A 24,427-nucleotide genomic window follows, 5' to 3' on the forward strand; every position below is an offset into this window, starting at 1 on the left:
TGATTTTACCAAAAATTTGTAAAATGGATTTACCCTTTTTTTTAACAAATATTTGATAATTTCCCCCACAGCAATCCCTAATATTTCTCCTACTGGGTATGTCTGATGGGATGAGAGGACATTTTGTCTATAAGGTTATCTAGAAAGTGAGCACGACGAGGAAAACGCTCTTTAACCAACGCGAGGGACTAAGGCAAGTGACCTCACCCACTTACGGGGCAAAATGGCTCCCCTTCTCAACCTGGTGAAGGGTCGACGTTGGGATCCATTGGGAAACTGGGTCCTATCGCACGTTTGACTAAGATCTAGACTTTCCGACCTTGTGAACGCCCTTCCGAACCCTGGGCGATTTCAGAGCCCAAAAAGGTCTGCCTTCTTTCCCCATCAGAACCCTGTCTTGCCCTGCCTTGTCGGCGGTTGTGTGTCAGTGCAGAAGTCCTATGCCCTCCTGAACTTATTCCTTCCCGTAGTAATGGTCATCCCGATCTCCATTAGCCGTTGGTTGTATTTGCTGAGCTTGTCACCCATAATGTCTCCTTTTACCTCTACCACTCTTAGCTCATCTTGGGAAACCTCTCCAACCTCACCCCTCACTTGTGTTGCAGGACATCTGGCTTTCTCTATCGATGACCGTCCCGTCACCATCTTGAAGAGCACCTTCTTTCTCCATGTTTGCCCTCAGTCCCCTTACTCTCAGCTGGCCAGCGACACCGTATCTACTACACTCTGTAGGTTTTTTACCTGCTGACCGTCATCACGTTGACTCCACACACAAGATCCCAAGTCTGCCGCGGACCACTCACCTCACGCAGACGGTCACACATCACGTATAATTTCTCTAATTTCCTGCAGAACCTTACCAGTTCCTTGGTATCTCAGGCTCTACAATATAGTACCCCTCCCCCACCTCCCTATTGTCCTTGTAGGACATCTTTCACTCCCCGCAGTATGTATGTACCCCTAACAATTGCCCCTTTCCCCTATGAAGCACCTTAACGCCTGTGCAGCTTATCTTCTGCCTGGCCCTCTTTAGCCTCAGGGTTTCGTCCAGCGTCCCTGGGAGGAGGGTAGGGGCAGATAACCTTAGATGGCAGTGTCCCACAGCACAGCCTGCTGTCGGTGGCATGGCGGAGTGCCCCCTTTGCGTCCCTCAGAGCCGCGACGCCAGCTGGGCAGGATGGGCAGGCTCTCCTGCTTGCACAATCCCCGTTCCGCCCTGGGCTGCCGCGACTTGATCTCATGGCAAAGGAAGCGCTTTCTCTCAATGACCTCCTGCAATTTCCCGTCGCGTTCTCGGCTACTGGTGGGCACCGGTGTAGATGGAGGAAGCACAGCCTGTCGAGGGAAAGAGGTGTGAGGTGGTGTAGGAAGCCAACAAAGTTCTGCTTCACTTTATTTGTTCCCTTTACAATTTGTGCCCCTTATGTAAAAGCTCTCAGGCTCTCCTCCCTTCGAGAGTAATGATTTTCTTATTTGGGGGGGGGAGAACCTCTTCAGGTTTAAGGTATCCACCTACAAGAATCATTCAAGGTCAATTGAAGGATCTTTTGAAGCCTCAGCGATATGCTTCATGGTTATAGATGTTTAGGGAAATTTTTGTTTAACAGACGCGGAATCCAGATTCCATCAATACAAACAGAAACATATATATATACGTTTCTAACAAAACCGGACTTGCAGGAAAACGTTCAACACCCCCCCCCCCAGTCTCTTCTCTCACTGAAACCAACGTTCTCGGGAAACGCTCGGGTCTGAAAACAGACTGACTGTTTTGGCCACACCAACCATTCCTGACCGTTAGCAAACCATAGCTCTCCTACCAAGGCCTATGTGGTGGTCCTTCTGTGGATCTTCATCCGCTGGTCCGGTACCAGGACACATCCAGAACCTGCTGCACTTAACTTCTCCACCTCACTTCAAGGACGCTTCCAGAATGGGACTTCCTACACCACTATACTCCAGTACCAGCGCGTATGGAGATCAAGGAACATCCTACCGTTGACCTCAATCTTCTCCTAGAAACCATTGAGGGGTTTGGGGATTTGTTGCATGTTTTTGCCTTGGTTTTTTTGGATTCACCTTCCATGGCATATCTTTACAATTATGACTATTCCTAGATCATCCATCTTTCAGCAACAAACTCTCCTCTGGTGGGCTTTTAGTACCACCTCAAAGCCAACATTTGCCTTTCCCTCCTTCGTTGTCACTTCTCCCTCCCTATCTGCTTCCGCTGAGGGGTACAGAGCACCTACGAGAGCTTTCTTCCGCTTCTACCCTGTGCCAAAACTCACCTGAAATGTGAATTAACCCTATCATATCAGTCCATTCCGCTAAGGGTATAGCGTGCGCAGAAAAGTAATACGTACCTGGCTTTGCCTCTGGGTGGATGTTTGACGCACCCCGGAGGTGGACGCAGAGCGACCGAGGCGGTAACCTCCACCAAATTCTGTTAATACGTAGAAAATGAGAAAGGGTTACAATTGTGGAGGAGACTGTGAATTTGCAGTTGGTTTTAAGAGTCCATGCGGAAAACTGCATCCAATCAGAAAACTTATTTCTGTGTGAACATGACCCATGGTAGAAAAGTGTGCAGATCCTAGAAACAACCACTAGAGGGCAGCAGACACCATGACAGGGAGTCTTCATGTGTCCTGAGATCCCCAAATTTTAACCATTTAATGGCCCATCACACACACACCCTATTGCAGTGACTCGCTGATGGTGGGAAACCGTGATTGGTCAGGAGGTAAAGATATTCTGAATTAAGTCACCTGTATTCAAGCAGGGAATCCAGCTGTGATATAGCAGGGAGATGCAGGACCCTGGACGGGTTATTATATAAAGTGGCTCCATGGCGGGGCCCCGTATAAGGCATGTGATACCATTATGCCAGGCTGCGTGTTACCTGTGTTTCTGTGGCACGCTGGGAAGGTCTGGCATGGCACAGGGACACTTGCCCGGCCGCGCATGATCGCACTGTCCAGGCTCTGTTGGCTCCGCACGGGAATCCCTGACCCCACTGGTGTGTGGCTTCCCTTCTCTGGCCGACCAGGAGTCCCGTTCCACACCCGGGAGACGTCTGCCAGGGCTATGGAGAGATAACAGCAGCGTAGAGTGATACAGAGTATCCAGAAACAGAACAGAGCTGCACATCAATACACTGACCCCGCGCACGCCGGGGCACCGGGACCGCCATCGGGGGGGCATGCCCGGTACTGCGTGGCCGCAGGGTTGGGCTGAGTGTAAACCCTAGAGATGGTTTGGGTGAAAATCCCGGCAGATCTGCGGTTTCTGAAATACTCAGACCGGCCCGCCTGGCACCAACAACCACCGTGCCGCGTTCAAAGTCACTGAAATCCGCTTTCTGCCCCGCTCTGATGCTCGGTTTGAAAGTTGTCTTGACGGCGTCGAGCTGCTGCCATGTGATTGGACGATTAGCTATTTGTGTTAACGAGCAATGGAGCCGGTGTACCTAAAGTGGCCGGTGAGAGTATATATATATATATATATATATATATATATATATATATATATATATATATGTAGAGGCTGTTTACAGCATGTATTTGTGGGAGGGGTCTTAAGGGGTCTTTATACCCCCCCCTGTTCCAGCAGCCCCTCCTTCATGGCGTTACGCTTGCGTTATTCCCGCCGGTTCCCATCCTCGGTTCACTCGTCCCTCACTTTCTATACTCTCTCTTTCCTATCCCTCTTCCTTCTCCTTCCCGTGACGCAGGGCCCTTTCCTACCTACCTAAAGGGGGCGTTCGGGGGTCTAAGCAACCTATCCAGACCCGCTGGGTGCGTGTTTTACCCCTACCACAAATATATATGTATAGTGTATGTATGGAGTCAGTGTGTGTGTATATATATATGTATGTATATAGTATCTATAGAGCATATAGTAGAAGTATTATTATTAAACACTCATCTACAGACACCAGACACTTGTTTTTCCCTCAGAAATCTCATGGTGCTGCCACAACCACAAGGGATTCTGGGTAGGCGCATGCAAATAAGGTCAACAATGATCACCTTTTGCCTCCATATCTGCTTTATACATGGAATCCGTGCATAAAGTGGATATGGAGGGAAAAGGTGATTGTGGCTGTGGCAGCACCATGAGATTTCTGAGGGAAAAAACAAGTGTCTGGTGTCTGTAGATGAGTGTTTAATAATAATGCTTCTACTACCCCCTATATATATATATGTATAGTGTATGTATAAAGTCAGTGTGTATATCATGTGTATATCATTATGTTGTGTGTGTGTTTATTGGTGTATGGTGTTAGCATGCCTGGGTAAGAGTGCATGGTGTTAGCGTGTGCGTTACAGCAAGTTATTAGTATCTGTGATTATGTGATGTTAGCATGTGTGTGCCTGTCAGTGTATGGTGTTAGCCTGAGTGCGTGTGTTAGTATTTGGTGTTAGCGTGTGTGTGTGTGGGTGTCATGGGTAAGCCTAGGGTTTCTGGCACCTGGGAGATCGAGAGGAAGAGCAGGCATGTTTGTGTAAGTGTAGGGTGTTACAGTGAGAGGGTGTTAGAGCGTCCGCGCTGTATGATGATACCGAGTATCTATACTCAACACCCTGCACTGTATAATGATACCGAGTATCTATACTCAACACCCCGCGCTGTATAATGATACCGAGTATCTATACTCAACACCCCGCACTGTATAATGATACCGAGTATCTATACTCAACACCCCACGCTGTATAATGATACCGAGTATCTATACTCAACACCCCGCGCTGTATAATGATACTGAATATCTATACTCAACACCCTGCGCTGTATAATAATACCGAGTATCTATACTCAACACCCCGCGCTGTATAATAATACCGAGTATCTATACTCAACACCCCGCACTGTATAATGATACCGAGAATCTATACTCAACACCCTGCACTGTATAATGATACCGAGTATCTATACTCAACACCCTGCGCTGTATAATAATACCGAGTATCTATACTCAACACCCTGCACTGTATAATGATACCGAGTATCTATACTCAACACCCTGCACTGTATAATGATACCGAGTATCTATACTCAACACCCTGCGCTGTATAATGATACCGAGTATCTATACTCAACACCCCGCGGTGTATAATGATACCGAGTATCTATACTCAACACCCCGCGCTGTATAATGATACCGAGTATCTATACTCAACACCCCGCACTGTATAATGATACCGAGTATCTATACTCAACACCCCGCGCTGTATAATGATACCGAGTATCTATACTCAACACCCCGCGCTGTATAATGATACCGAGTATCTATACTCAACACCCTGCGCTGTATAATGATACCGAGTATCTATACTCAACACCCCGCGCTGTATAATGATACCGAGTATCTATACTCAACACCCCGTGATGTATAATGATACCGAGTATCTATACTCAACACCCCGCGCTGTATAATGATACTGAGTATCTATACTCAACACCCCGCGCTGTATAATGATACCGAGCATCTATACTCAACACCCCACGCTGTATAATGATACCGAGTATCTATACCCCCCGCGCTGTATAATAATACCGAGTATCTATACCCCCCGCGCTGTATAATAATACCGAGTATCTATACCCCCCCGCGCTGTATAATAATACCGAGTATCTATACCCCCCCGCGCTGTATAATAATACCGAGTATCTATACTAAACACCCCGCGCTGTATAATAATACCGAGTATCTATACCCCCCGCGCTGTATAATAATACCGAGTATCTATACCCCCCCGCGCTGTATAATAATACCGAGTATCTATACCCCCGCGTTGTATAATAATACCGAGTATCTATACCCCCCGCGCTGTATAATAATACCGAGTATCTATACCCCCCGCGCTGTATAATGATACAGAGTATCTATACCCTACACCCCGCTGTATAATAATACCAAGTATCTATACCCCCCGCGCTGTATAATAATACCGAGTATCTATACCCCCCGCGCTGTATAATAATACCGAGTATCTATACCCCCCGCGCTGTATAATAATACCGAGTATCTATACCCCCCGCGCTGTATAATAATACCGAGTATCTATACCCCCCGCGCTGTATAATGATACAGAGTATCTATACCCTACACCCCGCTGTATAATAATACCAAGTATCTATACCCCCTGCGCTGTATAATAATACCGAGTATCTATACCCCCCACGCTGTATAATAATACCGAGTATCTATACCCCCCGCGCTGTATAATAATACCGAGTATCTATACCCCCCGCGCTGTATAATAATACCGAGTATCTATACACCCCGTGCTGTATAATAATACCGAGTATCTATACCCCCCCGTGCTGTATAATAATACCCAGTATATATACCCCCCCGCGCTGTATAATAATACCGAGTATCTATACCCCCCGCGCTGTATAATAATACCGAGTATCTATATCCCCCTGCACTGTATAATAATACCGAGTATCTATACCCCCCGCGCTGTATAATAATACCGAGTATCTATACCCCCCGCGCTGTATAATAATACCGAGTATCTATACCCCCCCGTGCTGTATAATAATACCGAGTATCTATACCCCGCGCTGTATAATAATACCGAGTATCTATACCCCCCGCGCTGTATAATAATACCGAGTATCTATACCCCCGCGCTGTATAATAATACCGAGTATCTATACCCCCCGCGCTGTATAATAATACCGAGTATCTATACCCCCCCGCGCTGTATAATAATACCGAGTATCTACACCCCCCCGCACTGTATAATAATACTAATAATACCGAGTATCTATACCCCCCGCGCTGTATAATAATACCGAGTATCTATACTAAACACCCCGCGCGCTATAATGCTCTGGAGCAGGTTGTAGTTGGTGGGGTGGGGGAGCTGTCCACACAGTCTGGTGCTGCAAAAGGAGGAGGGAGCTGTAGGCGTCTGCCATCAGGGAAAGGGAGGACTCTGAAGCAGGCCCTGCCACCACTACAGCTACAGTGACCCAGAGACAAGGAGTTTTTAACTGCCCCTTCCTCTGCGGGGTGACACAGGGAGCTGGGAGTCTGTCCCTCCCCCTGCGGGGTGACACAGGGAGCTGGGAGTCTGCCCCTCCCCCTACAGGGTGACACAGGGAACTGGGAGTCTGCCCCTTCCCCTGCGGGGTGACACGGGGAGCTGGGAGTCTGCCCCTCCCCTACGGGGTGACACAGGGAGCTGGGAGTCTGTCCCTCCCCCTGCGGGGTGACACAGGGAGCTGGGAGTCTGCCCCTCCTCCTGCGAGGTGACACGGGGAGCTGGGATTCTGCCCCTTCCCCTGCGGGGTGACACGGGGAGCTGGGATTCTGCCCCTTCCCCTGCGGGGTGACACGGAGAGCTGGGAGTCTGCCCCTCCCTCTGCGGGGTGACACGGGGAGCTGGGAGTCTGCCCCTCCCCCTGCGCGGTGACACGGGGAGCTGGCAGTCTGCCCCTCCCCCTTCGGGGTGACACGGGGCGCTGGGAGTCTGCCCCTCCCCCTGCAGACAAATCGAGTAGTAAACAGTAAAAGTGACTCACGTTCCCCGGTCTGACTTCTCCTGCCACACGACATCCGTCTCTGTAACTCCCAAACATTCCCCGCTGCGTCTTCCTCCGCCGGGGTTCTTCCTCGTGGTTCCGTGGCCTGGACTCCTGCCGAGCCTCTCTTTACACTGTTCTCATAAGCTGGCGGCCTCCTGCCAGCAGGATACGTCCACACTGTGGGAGAAGCCTGCTCCCTCTGCCCCTGGTGGAGATGCGCTGATGGCGGACGGCTGGGCAATTGTGTCCCAGCCACACGAGACGTCGGGCAGATCAGACCGGCCAATACTGAGATCTCCCGCTCAGTCTTCTCTTCCACCTGAGCGGCTGGAAGCAGGGAATGAGTGACTTTAACAGAAGAGTAGACCATGGTGTATGAGAGGGCTTTGTCCCGTGTATGCCCATGAGGAATAGGCAACATTGAAGCCCCTTTCTCCTGAAGGCATCCCGACCCTCGAGAACTTGGAGTTTCGGAGTCTGGCCTGCGCTGAGCAGATGTATGAGGAGGAAGAGGAGTCGAGTGACTACGTGCGCGACCAGATGGAGGCAGATGAATGGAAGCCAAGGAAGCTGCATGTGGCAGCTCTTTGTGTGGGATGGGCAGCTTTGATGTGATGGGAGGTGCAGGTTTTGGAGTCTTGTGCCCCTTCCCGGTGGGAGCTCCTAGTAGTGCTGGGCGATGCTGCAACAGGTTTGGAAACGGTGGTGGAATGTCCACTTCTGGAGTCCTGGGAGGGGGAAGGCGACGTCGCTGTGGATGCCGCTGTTGGGATGGCTGCTCATCCTGGTGCGGATATTTCATTTCCTCGTAGATGGCCTCCTCTTCACCATCTGATTCTTCCTCGGGGGGAGCTGGAGTGGGAGGCGGAGGAGGCCTCTGCCGAGAGGCGTTGCCCACCATTTCTATGTAGACAGGTTCCTCGGGTGAGGGAGAAGAGGGTCGGGTTGTTGGAGGGAACGCAGCAGATGAGGAAGCAGGGCGAGGGATGTAGGTCTCATCAAAGGAAGCAGACAGGTGCGTGTGAGGGCTTCGTTGAGGCTTCTGAGGGGGCATTCGGCGACAATCAGAGGCACTTTTTAGGGACCCTGGAGAGGAGACATGAGACATTAGGACGTTTTGGACCACATGGATCATAACAGAGGTTCATGGGCAAGTGTGTCACGGACCGCAACAGGTAGAACACAATTTGGCACCTCGAGGACCGCTATAGGGCCTAGACGATGCTTCGGAACTTCTACAGGAGCTCCTCTACGAGGAGAATAGAGGCTGCAAGAACGCTTACCTTCCTTTCGGATCTTGCGCTCCTCGCGTTGGTTTCCATCTGCACCCAGGCTGAGTTTCGTACTGGGATTTCTCTTCGGTTTGGCTGGAGGTCTCCTGCCCGGTGGTCCAACTTCACTGCCGCTGTCATCAGGAGCACTTCCCACCGAGTGGCAGGAGAGGGATCTGGGTGCCAGAGCATTGGCACATGGTAAGGGCTCTCTCTCCTGTGAGGCAGGCATTGTCATAAAGCCCATACGAAAGTGCCGACGGAACGAGGTCATGTCTCGTACCTTACCCGAGCTGGGAACGGAGAAATACAACAAGTAAAATACTGCCCTGATCCCGAGTCCTCCATCTTTCACTCTTCGTTGGACTTTCTGCCTATGACTTCCTTCTTCATATATATCTGCTTTCTGCCACCATCTCCAGAAGGGGATTATGATTACCGTCCAGAGACGGGCCACACGCTATTTGGTTATAAGGTCGTCTGGTTGACCCACCACCTGTTCTTGCCATATAAACCACAAGACTGGCCCATTAATATCGACCAAACCAAGTGACAACCTGAGGGGCCAAGCTGGTTGGAACATGAAGTCCAACTCAATGTCCAGCCATTTAAACCCTAGGGCTGGCTCGGAGCTTACCTTTTCTTTGGCTCCTCCTCTTTCTGCTTCCACTCCACCCTACTCTTCCTGTACAACAGGTTCATGGCTCCGCCCTTTTCAATACCAAATATGGTCACAATGTCAGAGGAGCCGGTTGTCATCTTCTGGAGCGAGACCACTGGATCCTCGTGGAAGGAGAGACTGCAGAGAGAGAGAGAGTGGAATGCATCACGTTATCCGGTGAGACCCAATGACAATAATGGGATTTAAACTCCAATATGGATGCCAACCACAAATGTTCTCACCTTGAGCTCCCTCGGTTTGGCGGTGTCACCACCCAGCCATCCCCGTTGATGCTGCATTTGGGTTAGAACCTCGTATCAAGCTCCTTATGACTACTTTACGCCCTAAAACTGCTATCCAAGAGATCGAACCCAGTTTTGGGCCTTATTCCAAGGATTTTAGTTAAAAAAAAAAGTCCTCCTGTATCCTATGGTGGAAGGTAGACACTCGTTTGACCACAATATACAATATACGCAATGGGTGAAAGTTTTTGCCAAACAATACAGAAGTAGCCCAAAAATACCCAATCCAATCCGGATTGCGAGATTAGCGTTCCTCCAGCGGTTTCTTTAAATTATTTTAGAAAAAAAAAGCCCTTTTTTTAAGGAATTTTGGATTTTTATTGGAAGGAGGTGTTACGGAGGTTCGCCTTGTTTTTTGTCTTTCTGTGGAAAGTCGGTGAGTTGGTGTTCATTGCGTCTCGGCCCTCGTGGTAAAACGCAGAGATGTAGGTTCTCGGTGAAGGCCAGCTCCTCATCCTTTTTTTTTCTGGAGGTGTTAGGCCATAAAATGCCAAAGTCTATCGCCGTCGAGGCTTTTGGGTAAAAATAATGTGACCAACCCCAATCATGTTACAAAAGGTTCTAATCCATTGTATGACCTTTGACCTTCTTCCAATGTATAGGAGTGTTCCTTCCCGTTGATGAATCCGACGACCTGCGCAGGTACATGGATGGGAATCCTGGAGATGGCGTTATGGGTTCTCCTTAGAGGGCTGGGGGCTTACAGTTTGCCATCTGTAGGGCACCCGAGCCGTCTTCTCCTCGTAGGACTCCATAGCAAGGCTTCCATGAGGAACCTTAGGCCGGTCTAATATGTCTTCTGCAGAAGGTCCTGTTCATAACAGCGTAGGGTCTGGAAAGATGGAAGACATGTTTGAGAGTCCTAGAGGGAGAGGTCACAGAAGACAAGCGAGCAATTATCAAGAAGAGATTCACCCACGCATGTCACCGGGCACCAGAGAATGGGTTCATGTAGCCTGGCAGTTAGCACTGAAAGGGTTAATATCTACTGGAGGTTAATTTCGTCTAGGCAACGGGGGAGGGGAACGGGTTAAGTGCTGGTGATGAAATAGTTAATTCCAGTTATAATCCGGATAGCGAATGGTTAAAATGTCGCCAGGTGCCGGTTGGGTTAATAGATTAGTGGACATCACATGTCCCGTATGACGGATACGTGTTGACATACAACATGGCACGCTCCACGCACAGCTGTGTCAGGCTCCCGTATTATCACACGCCTGGCCCCCCGTAGGGTAACACACGGTGTTACAGCGTGTGCGTGATGTGTTTACACATCCAGTTTCCCGACGTGGCGAGTAAACGTGAAGGCTGCGTGCAGGGCACACACGTATGATATATGTGCTGGTATAATTGCACCTGCCGTGTATGTCCGTCTCTCGTGTACGCAGGGGCCTGGGTTCCGCAGAAATGTAAACGTGTTCGGTGAAAGCGTGTGCTGGAGACACGGAGGGGGTCGTATGTTTACACGGAATTATTATACGCGTGTTTTGATGTGTTGCGTGTGCAGGAGTGTATCGTATTTCTAATGACGTGTGTGATATGCGTGTGTCGGTGTGTCACCTGCGTGTCCGTGTCAGGTTATTGGGGCAGGAGGATTCAGGGGCCATTAATACACCCCTGGGGCCCCCCCACTGACCCTGCCCTCCGTCTGTCTGTCCATCCATTCACTGGCGTTCCTCCCCGTCCCCCCATCTTACCTCCGGTACCGGCAGGCGGAGAGATGGCAGGCTGGATGCGAGGGAGATGGCTGGATGTGTGAGGGGAGGGAGCGAGGAGAGAGGAGGGAGGAGGGAGGAGGGGAGGCATCCTGCACACTGCGGCTGTGTGAGGTGTATGCATAATGTGTGTGTGACACGGACAACCAACACAACGCGTGCGACACGGACAACCAACACAACGCGTGCGACACGGACAACCAACACAACGCGTGCGACACGGACAACCAACACAACGCGTGCGACACGGACAACCAACACAACGCGTGCGACACGGACAACCAACACAATGCCCAGCGCTGTACACAGTAATAACCCCCCCCCGCTGTATACAGTAATATAACCCCCCAGCACTGTATACAGTAATAACCCCCCCGCTGTATACAGTAATATCACCCCCCAGCGCTGTATACAGTAATATAACCCCCAGCGCTGTATACAGTAATATAACCCCCCCCGCTGTATACAGTAATATCACCCCCCAGCGCTGTATACAGTAATATAACCCCCAGCGCTGTATACAGTAATATAACCCCCAGCGCTGTATACAGTAATATAACCCCCAGCACTGTATACAGTAATAACCTCCCCCGCTGTATACAGTAATATAACCCCCAGCGCTGTATACAGTAATATAACCCCCCAGCGCTGTATACAGTAATATAACCCCCAGCGCTGTATACAATAATATAACCCCAGCGCTGTATACAGTAATAACCCCCAGCGCTGTATACAGTAATATAACCCCCAGCGCTGTATACAGTAATATAACCCCCAGCACTGTATACAGTAATATAACACCCCAGCACTGTATACAGTAATATAACCCCCAGCGCTGTATACAGTAATATAACCCCCAGCACTGTATACAGTAATATAACCCCCAGCGCTGTATACAGTAATATAACCCCCCAGCACTGTATACAGTAATATAACCCCCCAGCGCTGTATACAGTAATGTAACCCCCCAGCGCTGTATACAGTAATATAACCCCCAGCACTGTATACAGTAATATAACCCCCCAGCGCTGTATACAGTAATATAACCCCCAGCACTGTATACAGTAATATAACCCCCAGCACTGTATACAGTAATATAACCCCCAGTGCTGTATACAGTAATATAACCCCCAGCACTGTATACAGTAATATAACCCCCAGCGCTGTATACAGTAATAAAACCCCCCAGCACTGTATACAGTAATATAACCCCCAGCGCTGTATACAGTAATATAACCCCCAGCACTGTATACAGTAATATAACCCCCAGTGCTGTATACAGTAATATAACCCCCCAGCGCTGTATACAGTAATATAACCCCCCAGCGCTGTATACAGTAATATAACCCCCCAGCGCTGTATACAGTAATATAACCCCCAGCGCTGTATACAGTAATATAACCCCCAGAGCTGTATACAGTAATATAACCCCCCAGCACTGTATACAGTAATATAACCCCCAGCGCTATATACAGTAATATAACCCCCAGCGCTGTATACAGTAATATAACCCCCAGCGCTGTATACAGTAATATAACCCCCAGCGCTGTATACAGTAATATAACACCCAGCGCTGTATACAGTAATATAACCCCCAGCGCTGTATACAGTAATATAACCCCCAGTGCTGTATACAGTAATATAACCCCCCAGCGCTGTATACAGTAATATAACCCCCCAGTGCTGTATACAGTAATATAACCCCCCAGCGCTGTATACAGTAATATAACCCCCAGCGCTGTATACAGTAATATAACCCCCAGAGCTGTATACAGTAATATAACCCCCAGCGCTGTATACAGTAATAAAACCCCCCAGCACTGTATACAGTAATATAACCCCCCAGCACTGTATACAGTGATATAACCCCCAGCGCTGTATACAGTAATATAACCCCCAGCGCTGTATACAGTAATAAAACCCCCCAGCACTGTATACAGTAATATAACCCCCAGCACTGTATACAGTAATATAACCCCCAGTGCTGTATACAGTAATATAACCCCCAGCACTGTATACAGTGATATAACCCCCAGCGCTGTATACAGTAATATAACCCCCAGCGCTGTATACAGTAATAAAACCCCCCAGCACTGTATACAGTAATATAACCCCCAGCGCTGTATACAGTAATATAACCCCCAGTGCTGTATACAGTAATATAACCCCCAGCACTGTATACAGTAAATAATAAACTCCATTTATCTGCAGATCTGGAGCTGCCGTTGCTGTCAGTCATGTGATATTTTGGGTGGCTTTCTCGGCTCTGTCACCACACTGAGCTGATGCTTTATGGCGATGCTAATGAAGTCCGTTCCTCCATAGCCTTGCATTAGTCAGTGAGTCCGACTGGGTGGTTAAGACTGAGCCATTCTATTGCTTCCACAGGCAGTATGATAAGGAGTCGGGGGGTTTAGTAGATCGGGGATCAGATAACAGAGCGAGAATCATACAAACGGCTGATACGCAGCTGTCTGAAAGCGTTATATTATGTATTATGTATATTATGTATATTTTGTTTTTTAAAGACTAAGTTTATTGCGAAAACCAATAATGAAGTTCCTGTTTAAGGGGTCCTTAGACTTATGGAGGCCCCCCACAGTTGCCCCGTCTGCTTCTGTGGTGAGCCACATTAGCATATTAGTGCCTGTGCCGGGGTCGGAATGCTCAGCATCCAGGCGGGCGATTGCCCCGTACGGACATATACTGCATACAGTGATAAGCGCCACCTGCTGGGCTGTTAACTCACTACAATCTGGGCAATCTGTAAAATCCTGCGCGTCTTACATTCAGGAGCCGTATGTCTATCCCGTGCATGTTTAATACCCTCACTGTATTACCCTCTACCACCTCTGCTGGGAGGCTGTTCCACTTATCTACCACCCTCTCAGTAAAGTAAATGTGACACAATCTGGTTTGAGTGGACATTTAAAAAAATATTATTATGGTTATTGTTATTATTTTTGTTAATTAAAATATTACTCTGATCATTATTTATTTATAACATTTTTTTTATTGGGTGGAAGGGGGTTATAAAGTGGGGGGGCACCTGTGACATCACAATCTCTGGTACCCGCAATCAGCTCCATGGGTCGATTATTGCCTGATGACGGTGATCAGGACTTCATTTTCACGTTGGAGACGCTGCGTCCTGAAATGCGATTGGCTCCTGGGGTCCACTTTGCCAGCCACCTATCATACAGGCTGAGCGCTGAAAGGGTTAATGGATTGGCATATAGCGTGGCGCCATCTTTACCTGGTGGCCTGGTGCAGATACTACAGGCCCGTCTCCCAGCCCATGGGGCGTTATATCCGTCACATGAGCCACGGGTCCGAGCCGCGTCTGCAATAGAAACCCAGAACCTGCCGGCAGATCGGCCCCATCCGGCCCCCGTCGGTAACGACTCCAACCTTACTCAGTCTTAGATTCAGGAGCCGTATGTCTATCCCATGCATGTTTAATCCCCTCACTGTATTACCCTCTACCACTTCTGCTGGGAGGCTGTTCCACTTACCTACCACTCTCAATTAAGTAAAAATCAGTTCTGTGAATACGGTTTCTATACGGGGAAGGAGAGAGGGGCAATCGGGACTGGAGAGGGACAGGGACACTTGGCAGGTATTGAATGGAGAAGAGCACATTGTCAGGATCTGGGAATATTCCGGGGTCAGGCAGGTCAGGTGGGCATTAATCACAATCCCCAGAATAGGGTCAAGGGCAATTAACCCAACATTGCCCATAAAGGGCCTCCAAGGGCCATAGTGCCATGAACTGAACAGTTCAGGTCGGGCCGGGCAGTAGAGCCGCGCATGTGCTGATGGGGATCCTGAACCTGCCAAGGCTGGGGGGCAATTATTTGTATGACTCTCTGCTTCCTACTGGGGCAGTTTGTTTGCAGCAGCCCAGTTACCCCAGGGCTAGGCAGCCCACCACTGACACCGTGAACATGCTACACATCAGGAACACGCTACACGTGACTCTGCTGCTGATCTGGTTTTTGACCTCTGCAGCCCGTTCTACCAACTTCACCTGTTCCCAGATCTCAGCCCTGCGACTCCACGTCCACTCCGAGGATTCTCCCCAGCTGGGTTTGGGGTAGAGTTACCTCTGGGGGGGGGGAGTTGGAGGCTAAGATGGAAGGAAGTTTTACTTTACTGAGAGGGAGGTAGATAAGTGGAACAGCCTCCCAGCAGAAGCGGTAGAGGTTACAGATACTCGTCAGCACTATGCTGCGCGGCGGATTACAGATTACAGACACCTGGCCGCGCTGAGAGACACCCGGCCACGCTACTCGGCAGCTCTGTGAGATACCCGGCAGCGCTGTGAGATACCCGGCAGCGCTGTGAGATACCCGGCAGAGTTGTGCGAGCGGCGGGTTGCAGATACTCGGCAGTGCTGTGAGATACCCGGCAGCTCTGTGAGAGACCCGGCAGCACTATGTAGGCGCGCGGCGGGTTACAGATACCCGGCAGCGCTGTGAGATACCCGGCAGAGTTGTGCGCGCGGCGGGTTACAGATACCCGGCAGCGCTGTGAGATACCCGGCAGAGTTGTGCGAGCGGAGGGTTACAGATACCCGGCAGTGCTGTGAGATACCCGGCAGAGTTGTGCGAGCGGAGGGTTACAGATACCCGGCAGTGCTGTGAGATACCCGGCAGAGTTGTGCGAGCGGCGGGTTGCAGATACTCGGCAGTGCTGTGAGGTACCCGGCAGCACTATGTAGGCGCGCGGCGGGTTACAGATACCCGGCAGCGCTGTGAGATACCCGGCAGAGTTGTGCGAGCGGAGGGTTACAGATACTCGGCAGCGCTGTGAGATACCCGGCAGTGCTGTGAGATACCCGGCAGAGTTGTGCGAGCGGAGGGTTGCAGATACTCGGCAGCTCTGTGAGATACCCGGCAGCGCTCTGAGATACTCAGCAGTGCTGTGAGATACCCGGCAGCGCTGTGAGATACCAGGCAGCACTATGTAGGCGCGCGGCGGGTTACAGATACTCGGCAGCGCTGTGCGTGCGCGGCGGGTGCATCCTGACAGTGGCGGGGAGGAGGGAGGAGGCTTCACAGTGAAGCTGTTGAGAAGTTGCCAATATATACAGAGTGAGAAATGGGGGGAAGAGAAGGAGAAAGTGAGAAGGGGGAGGGGGGAGAAACAGGGGAGGGAGGCAGAGAGAGGAATGGAGAGAGAGGAGTGGAGGACAGAGGAAAGGAGGGGAGAAGGAGAGAGAAGGAAGCAGAGAGGGGGACAGACAGACAGAAGAGGCAGGACTTCCTGACAGAAGAAATGTCAACAGGCTAAGGGGGTAACAAGGAAGAGACGGCAGAGAGACAGCGAGAAAAAGTTAGGGAGACAGAGAGAGAGAGACAGAGGAGAGAGACAGACAGAGGAGAGAGACAGACAGAGGAGAGAGAAGAGAGAGAAGGAGACAGGAGAGAGAGAGAGGATAGAGAGGAGAGAGAGACAGAGAGGGACAGGAGAGAGAGAGAAAGAGAGATAGAGGACAGACTGCAGCGAGAGAAAGGAGTGGAGCCTTAAGGAGAAAGTGATAGAATGTGCTAAGAAAGTGGGAGAGTGAAGGAGTGCAGCGAGAGATAGTGAAGGAGTGCAGCGAGAGGGAGTGAAGGGTGCACGCAGGGTGAGTGTGAGTGTTGCTGGAGGGAATCTGCCCTCCTCCCCGCTCAGCCCTACAGCCCTGGGGTAAGAGGAGCCCCGGAGGGCAGGAGGTGAGAATCCAGCACTCCGTTCTCGATCGGTGGCCTAGGGGTAATCGCGTCCCTCTCCTGGCGGACGTGTGCTGGGGTAGAAGTGCTGCGCAGAATGGGTGATATGGGGCGGGCTGCTGGGGGGCAGTATGGGGCGTTTGGGGTAAACAGAGTGATCTGGGGCGTGGTGCTGGGGGCAGTATGGCGAGGTGCAGATCGAAAGGCCGCTTTATTATTTGGGGGTCCGGGGGATATTTCTGGGGCACGTCCCCTGAAGTTACCCCGCTCTCTGGACAGAAACATCTGCTGGGCCGTAAATTGTCTTGGCTGGGATTTTAGTTGGTGGCCATTAGCAGGGGCTTAGGGGACCGGGTTTTAGGAGCCCGGGGGTTTGGGGATCCGGGGTTTAGGAGCCCGTTGGGTTTGGGGGTCCGGTTTCCCTGTTGTTTTCGTTCCTCTCTGTGTTCCAGATTTATCTTCTATGTAAGAATCCTCAAAAACCAATGGTTTGGCCGGCTTTACCACCTCTGGGGCAAACATCGTCAGAGCTGGTGTGTGGGGGAGGGGCACTGAGCTGGCACTGTGGGGGAGGAGCCCTGAGCTGGCACCGTGGGGGAGGAGCCCTGAGCTGGCACCGTGGGGGGAGGGTGCCACCATGTAGGGGATGTGGTACTTGGGGGTTGTGGCGCCCCCCGGTTTCGAGGCTGTGATTTGTGTCCTTGTATTTGCAGACGGTGGGATCTGCCCTCTCCACCCCGTGACGGATGCCCCGGAGCACCTGCCCCTCTCCAGGTGCCATGAGCGTAGGCAAGAAGCGCAGCGGCTTTCAGATTACCAGCGTTACCAACGACTACCAGCCCTCCTCCCCCGAGGAGCTCCATCTCCCCACTTTGTCCCCCAATGGGCCCCGCTCCCCACCACCCTCACGCTTCCGAGTGGTCCGCCTGGACCATGACCCCATGGGAGGAGGTCGAAGGTACCAGAGAGGGCGCTGGACGTGTGTGGACTTTTACCACCCTGAGGTGGGGGGGCAGCAGCGGGCGGGGGCAGGGCACTCTTTGGACTCAGGACTGTCACGTGCCACCCCAATCCGCTCCCCCCATTTACTGCCCCCAGGAGCTGGCGGGAAGGCACAGCAAGTTCCACGGTCACAGGGGGCCCCTGTGCTTGGAGTAACCACAGAAAAAGGGACTGGAGCGCAGGTGAGAAACGGCAGCGGGGCAAATAAACAGCCCCGGGAGGCAATTATTATCCACGGCTTTCAGTTACTTCTAAAATACCCCCATTTTCTGCATCGCGCAATCTAGCTTTGGCTCCTAAACCTGCTGTCACCACATAAATAGCCCCGCAGGGGGAGGGGCAGACTCCCAGCTCCCTGTGTCACCCCACAGGGGGAGGAGCAGACTCCCAGCTCCCTGTGTCACCCCACAAGGGGGAGGAGAAAACTCCCAGCTCCCTGTGTTGCCCCGCAGTGGGAGGGGCAGACTGACTGACATGTTAAATCTTGTTTTCTTGCAGCTCTCTCCTCCTCCAGAGCCCACGTCTCCCCCGCCGTCTCCTGCCCCCGCACTGCGGAGTGATTCTCGCCCCGGCAGGCCCGTTTCTGATGTTTTCAGTGAACGTCTCATTCTAGCGCGATCCGTTTTTGGTCTCGGGGAAGAAAGTGATCACGACAGGTACTATTACTGCCCCCTGCGGGTGTTGGGGGGGCGGACCCTCTGCCCCTGCGGGTGTGGGATGGGCAGCCCCTCTGCCCCTGCGGGTGTTGGGGGGGCCCCTCTGCCCCTGCGGGTGTTAGGGGGGTAGCCCCTCTGCCCCTGCTGGTGTTAGGGGGGGTAGCCCCTCTGCCCCTGCAGGTGTTAGGGGGGCCCCTTTGCCCCTGCGGATGTTGGGGGGGCGGCCCTCTGCCCCTGCGGGTGTTAGGGGAGTAGCCCCTCTGCCCCTTCGGGTGTTGGGGGGGCACAATCTCCACACTCTGGTGGGGAATGTAAGGTGGGAATTTCACACAAACGCTAAACTAACACCGGCTACCGGCATGTACTACTCTGTGCATACCACCCAAGTATCCCGATGTACGAGGGACAGTCTCCAGAGCCCTGTCCTCCCCCGATGCCCCTCTCTCCCCTCTCTCCCCTCCCCTGATGCCCCTCTCTCCTCCCCTGATGCCCCTCTCGCCTCCCCCTGATGCCCCTCTTTTCTAGGAGGTCAGAATGTTTGCTGGGTATGAGGGGATCGCAGGGTTCTACAGCTGTATAAATTAACCCGTTATTCTCCTTCTTATAGCCCCGCCCCAGTCACCCCTCTAACTACACCCCCTCAAACAAAAGTGCCCCTCTGTGGCCATTTGGAGGGGCTCCTTTACCTGGAAACAGACTGAGGGGCAAAATCAGGGGACTTCATTCTTTTTCTCAAACTCTGTCTCCCCCCAGCGGCTCCAGTAACAGCCTCATCGCGATCGACAACAAGATCGAGCAAGCCATGGTGAGTACAACCGGACTGCACTACCGCGTCACTACAACCCCACACACAGCTCTGTCACTGCCCCTCCATCTTACCCCGCAGCCCTCTCTGCTATTCCTATACTAACCCCCCACACAGCTCTGTCACTGCCCCTCCATCCTGCCCCGCAGCCCTCTCTGCTATTCCTATACTAACCCCCCCCCACACACAGCTCTGTCACTGCCCCTCCATCCTGCCCCGCAGCCCTCTCTGCTATTCCTATACTAACCCCCCACACACACAGCTCTGTCACTGCCCCTCCATCCTGCCCCGCAGCCCTCTCTGCTATTCCTATACTAACCCCTCACACACAGCTCTGTCACTGCCCCTCCGTCCTGCCCCGCAGCCCTCTCTGCTATTCCTATACTAACCCCGCACACACACACAGCTCTGTCACTGCCCCTCCATCCTGCCCCGCAGCCCTCTCTGCTATTCCTATACTAACCCCCCACACACACAGATCTGTCACTGCCCCTCCATCCTGCCCCGCAGCCCTCTCTGCTATTCCTATACTAACCCCCCACACACACAGCTCTGTCACTGCCCCTCCATCCTGCCCCGCAGCCCTCTCTGCTATTCCTATACTAACCCCCCACACACACAGCTCTGTCACTGCCCCTCCATCCTGCCCCGCAGCCCTCTCTGCTATTCCTATACTAACCCCCCCACACACAGCTCTGTCACTGCCCCTCCATCCTGCCCCGCAGCCCTCTCTGCTATTCCTATACTAACCCCCCACACACACAGCTCTGTCACTGCCCCTCCATCCTGCCCCGCAGCCCTCTCTGCTATTCCTATACTAACCCCGCACACACAGCTCTGCCACTGCCCCTCCATCCTGCCCCGCAGCCCTCTCTGCTATTCCTATACTAACCCCGCACACACACAGCTCTGTCACTGCCCCTCCATCCTGCCCCGCAGCCCTCTCTGCTATTCCTATACTAACCCCCCACACACAGCTCTGTCACTGCCCCTCCATCCTGCCCCGCAGCCCTCTCTGCTATTCCTATACTAACCCCGCACACACAGCTCTGCCACTGCCCCTCCATCCTGCCCCGCAGCCCTCTCTGCTATTCCTATACTAACCCCCCACACACACAGCTCTGTCACTGCCCCTCCATCCTGCCCCGCAGCCCTCTCTGCTATTCCTATACTAACCCCACACACACAGCTCTGTCACTGCCCCTCCATCCTGCCCCGCAGCCCTCTCTGCTATTCCTATACTAACCCCCCACACACAGCTCTGTCACTGCCCCTCAATCCTGCCCCGCAGCCCTCTCTGCTATTCCTATACTAACCCCCCCACACACACACAGCTCTGTCACTGCCCCTCCATCCTGCCCCGCAGCCCTTTCTGCTATTCCTATACTAACCCCCCCACACACAGCTCTGTCACTGCCCCTCCATCCTGCCCCCGCAGCCCTCTCTGCTATTCCTATACTAACCCCCCACACACACAGCTCTGTCACTGCCCCTCCATCCTGCCCCGCAGCCCTCCCTGCTATTCCTATACTAACCCCACACACACAGCTCTGTCACTGCCCCTCCATCCTGCCCCGCAGCCCTCTCTGCTATTCCTATACTAACCCCCCACACACACAGCTCTGTCACTGCCCCTCCATCCTGCCCCGCAGCCCTCTCTGCTATTCCTATACTAACCCCGCACACACACAGCTCTGTCACTGCCCCTCCATCCTGCCCCGCAGCCCTCTCTGCTATTCCTATACTAACCCCCCACACACAGCTCTGTCACTGCCCCTCCATCCTGCCCCGCAGCCCTCTCTGCTATTCCTATACTAACCCCCCCACACACAGCTCTGCCACTGCCCCTCCATCCTGCCCCGCAGCCCTCTCTGCTATTCCTATACTAACCCCCCCCACACACAGCTCTGTCACTGCCCCTCCATCCTGCCCCGCAGCCCTCTCTGCTATTCCTATACTAACCCCCCCACACACAGCTCTGTCACTGCCCCTCCATCCTGCCCCGCAGCCCTCTCTGCTATTCCTATACTAACCCCCCACACACACAGCTCTGTCACTGCCCCTCCATCCTGCCCCGCAGCCCTCTCTGCTATTCCTATACTAACCCCGCACACACAGCTCTGCCACTGCCCCTCCATCCTGCCCCGCAGCCCTCTCTGCTATTCCTATACTAACCCCCCACACACACAGCTCTGTCACTGCCCCTCCATCCTGCCCCGCAGCCCTCTCTGCTATTCCTATACTAACCCCACACACACACAGCTCTGTCACTGCCCCTCCATCCTGCCCCGCAGCCCTCTCTGCTATTCCTATACTAACCCCCCCACACACAGCTCTGTCACTGCCCCTCCATCCTGCCCCGCAGCCCTCTCTGCTATTCCTATACTAACCCCCCACACACACAGCTCTGTCACTGCCCCTCCATCCTGCCCCGCAGCCCTCTCTGCTATTCCTATACTAACCCCGCACACACAGCTCTGCCACTGCCCCTCCATCCTGCCCTGCAGCCCTCTCTGCTATTCCTATACTAACCCCCCGCACACACAGCTCTGTCACTGCCCCTCCATCCTGCCCCGCAGCCCTCTCTGCTATTCCTATACTAACCCCCCACACACAGCTCTGTCACTGCCCCTCCATCCTGCCCCGCAGCCCTCTCTGCTATTCCTATACTAACCCCGCACACACAGCTCTGCCACTGCCCCTCCATCCTGCCCCGCAGCCCTCTCTGCTATTCCTATACTAACCCCCCACACACACAGCTCTGTCACTGCCCCTCCATCCTGCCCCGCAGCCCTCTCTGCTATTCCTATACTAACCCCCCACACACAGCTCTGTCACTGCCCCTCAATCCTGCCCCGCAGCCCTCTCTGCTATTCCTATACTAACCCCCCCACACACACACAGCTCTGTCACTGCCCCTCCATCCTGCCCCGCAGCCCTCTCTGCTATTCCTATACTAACCCCGCACACACACAGCTCTGTCACTGCCCCTCCATCCTGCCCCCGCAGCCCTCTCTGCTATTCCTATACTAACCCCCCACACACACAGCTCTATCACTGCCCCTCCATCCTGCCCCGCAGCCCTCCCTGCTATTCCTATACTAACCCCACACACACAGCTCTGTCACTGCCCCTCCATCCTGCCCCGCAGCCCTCTCTGCTATTCCTATACTAACCCCCCCCCACACACAGCTCTGTCACTGCCCCTCCATCCTGCCCCGCAGCCCTCTCTGCTATTCCTATACTAACCCCGCACACACACAGCTCTGTCACTGCCCCTCCATCCTGCCCCGCAGCCCTCTCTGCTATTCCTATACTAACCCCGCACACACAGCTCTGTCACTGCCCCTCCATCCTGCCCCGCAGCCCTCTCTGCTATTCCTATACTAACCCCCCACACACACAGCTCTGTCACTGCCCCTCCATCCTGCCCCGCAGCCCTCTCTGCTATTCCTATACTAACCCCCCACACACACAGCTCTGTCACTGCCCCTCCATCCTGCCCCGCAGCCCTCTCTGCTATTCCTATACTAACCCCCCACACACACAGCTCTGTCACTGCCCCTCCATCCTGTACTCCCATACCTCCCCTTTTTTCCTCCCCATGTAACTTTTTCTGTTTTCCCCCTCTTAGGACTTAGTTAAGACTCACCTTCTCTTTGCCGTCCGCGAGGAGGTCGAGATATTAAACGAGCAGATAAAAGACCTCACGGAGCGGAACAGTCTCTTGGAGCATGAGAACAGTCTCTTGCGCTCTCTCTCTACACCCCAGCAGCTGTCTGAAATGCAGTCTCGCATCCAGGCTTCTAGGAAGGGCCTCTGAACTCTCCAATCCGTGTAGAGAATGTACCCCAGGGTCACTAAAGTGTTTGCCCCTTCCTAACATCAGAGGGGCAGACAGCACGGAGTTCTTCCAACCCTGTGCCAGCGGCGCTACCGAGGCCGGGAAGAAGATGTCTGTCGGAGAAAAAGAGATCGTCGGGCACCAGAGGGGCAGATGTCGGGCAGACCGGGGGTATCTTCCACTTTAACCAAACCGATTAACTCCGAGTGTTTAATTAATCCGATTAATGATGATGACGATGTGAATTACGGACACTGCCGGGTCGGCGCTGCCCGGTCGCCGCGTCCTACACCCTCTCGACGAGCTGCTTTATAACCTTCATGAAGCCACGTACCTGCGGGGGCCCGAAAACGGAGGGGACAGCAACTCAGTTGGGGGCAGATTGGGGACTATTCAATCAGGGGTAGGGCAGACAGGGACAGTACAGTCCGGGGTGGAGGGTAGATGGGGGGGCTGTATGGTCGGGGTATGGGTTAGATGGGGGGGCTGTATGGTCGGGGTATGGGTTAGATGGGGGGCTGTATGGTCGGGGTATGGGTTAGATAGGGGGATGTATGGTCGGGGGAAGGGTTAAATGGGGGGCTGTATGGTCGGGGTATGGGTTATATAGGGGGCTGTATGGTCGGGGTATGGGTTAGATGGGGGGGCTGTATGGTCGGGGGAAGAGTTAGATGGGGGCTGTATGGTCGGGGTATGGGTTAGATGGGGGGATGTATGGTCAGGGGAGAGGTCAGATGGGGGGCTGTATGGTCGGGGGAGAGGTTAGATGGGGGAGAGGTTAGATGGGGGACTGTATGGTCGAGGTAAAGGTTAAATGGGGGCTGTATGGTCGGGGTATGGGTTAGATGGGGGGCTGTATGGTCGGGGTATGGGTTAGATGGGGGGGCTGTATGGTCGGGGAAGAGG

General features: G+C 52.9%; 2 protein-coding genes and 1 long non-coding RNA gene across 3 annotated transcripts; 1 reads left to right on the top strand and 2 right to left on the bottom strand.

Moving 5' to 3' along the window:
• Positions 1-619: 619 nt before the first annotated feature.
• Positions 620-9,875, bottom strand: NYAP1 (neuronal tyrosine phosphorylated phosphoinositide-3-kinase adaptor 1). Its single transcript, XM_053465063.1, has 7 exons — positions 9,723-9,875; positions 9,457-9,618; positions 8,832-9,112; positions 7,546-8,634; positions 2,906-3,088; positions 2,367-2,446; positions 620-1,335 (listed from the first exon to the last, which is right to left on the bottom strand). Exons 2-7 carry the CDS (start codon positions 9,576-9,578, stop codon positions 1,084-1,086), a joined length of 2,007 nt encoding a protein of 668 aa, XP_053321038.1. The 5' UTR covers positions 9,579-9,618; positions 9,723-9,875; the 3' UTR covers positions 620-1,083.
• Positions 9,876-10,089: 214 nt separating this feature from the next.
• LOC128492495 (uncharacterized) lies at positions 10,090-11,539 on the bottom strand. Its single transcript, XR_008354100.1, has 2 exons — positions 11,480-11,539; positions 10,090-10,644 (listed from the first exon to the last, which is right to left on the bottom strand). It is a non-coding gene; the product is annotated as an uncharacterized LOC128492495 (long non-coding RNA).
• A 5,545-nt stretch (positions 11,540-17,084) lies between these two features.
• TSC22D4 (TSC22 domain family member 4) lies at positions 17,085-23,695 on the top strand. Its single transcript, XM_053465072.1, has 5 exons — positions 17,085-17,217; positions 17,928-18,398; positions 18,715-18,872; positions 19,626-19,677; positions 23,312-23,695. The coding sequence occupies exons 2-5, from the start codon at positions 17,961-17,963 to the stop codon at positions 23,498-23,500; spliced, it is 837 nt and encodes a 278-aa protein (XP_053321047.1). The 5' UTR covers positions 17,085-17,217; positions 17,928-17,960; the 3' UTR covers positions 23,501-23,695.
• The last annotated feature ends 732 nt before the right edge of the window (positions 23,696-24,427 follow it).

This window comes from Spea bombifrons, chromosome 4, assembly GCF_027358695.1.
Source record: "Spea bombifrons isolate aSpeBom1 chromosome 4, aSpeBom1.2.pri, whole genome shotgun sequence".
NCBI lineage: Eukaryota > Metazoa > Chordata > Amphibia > Anura > Pelobatidae > Spea > Spea bombifrons.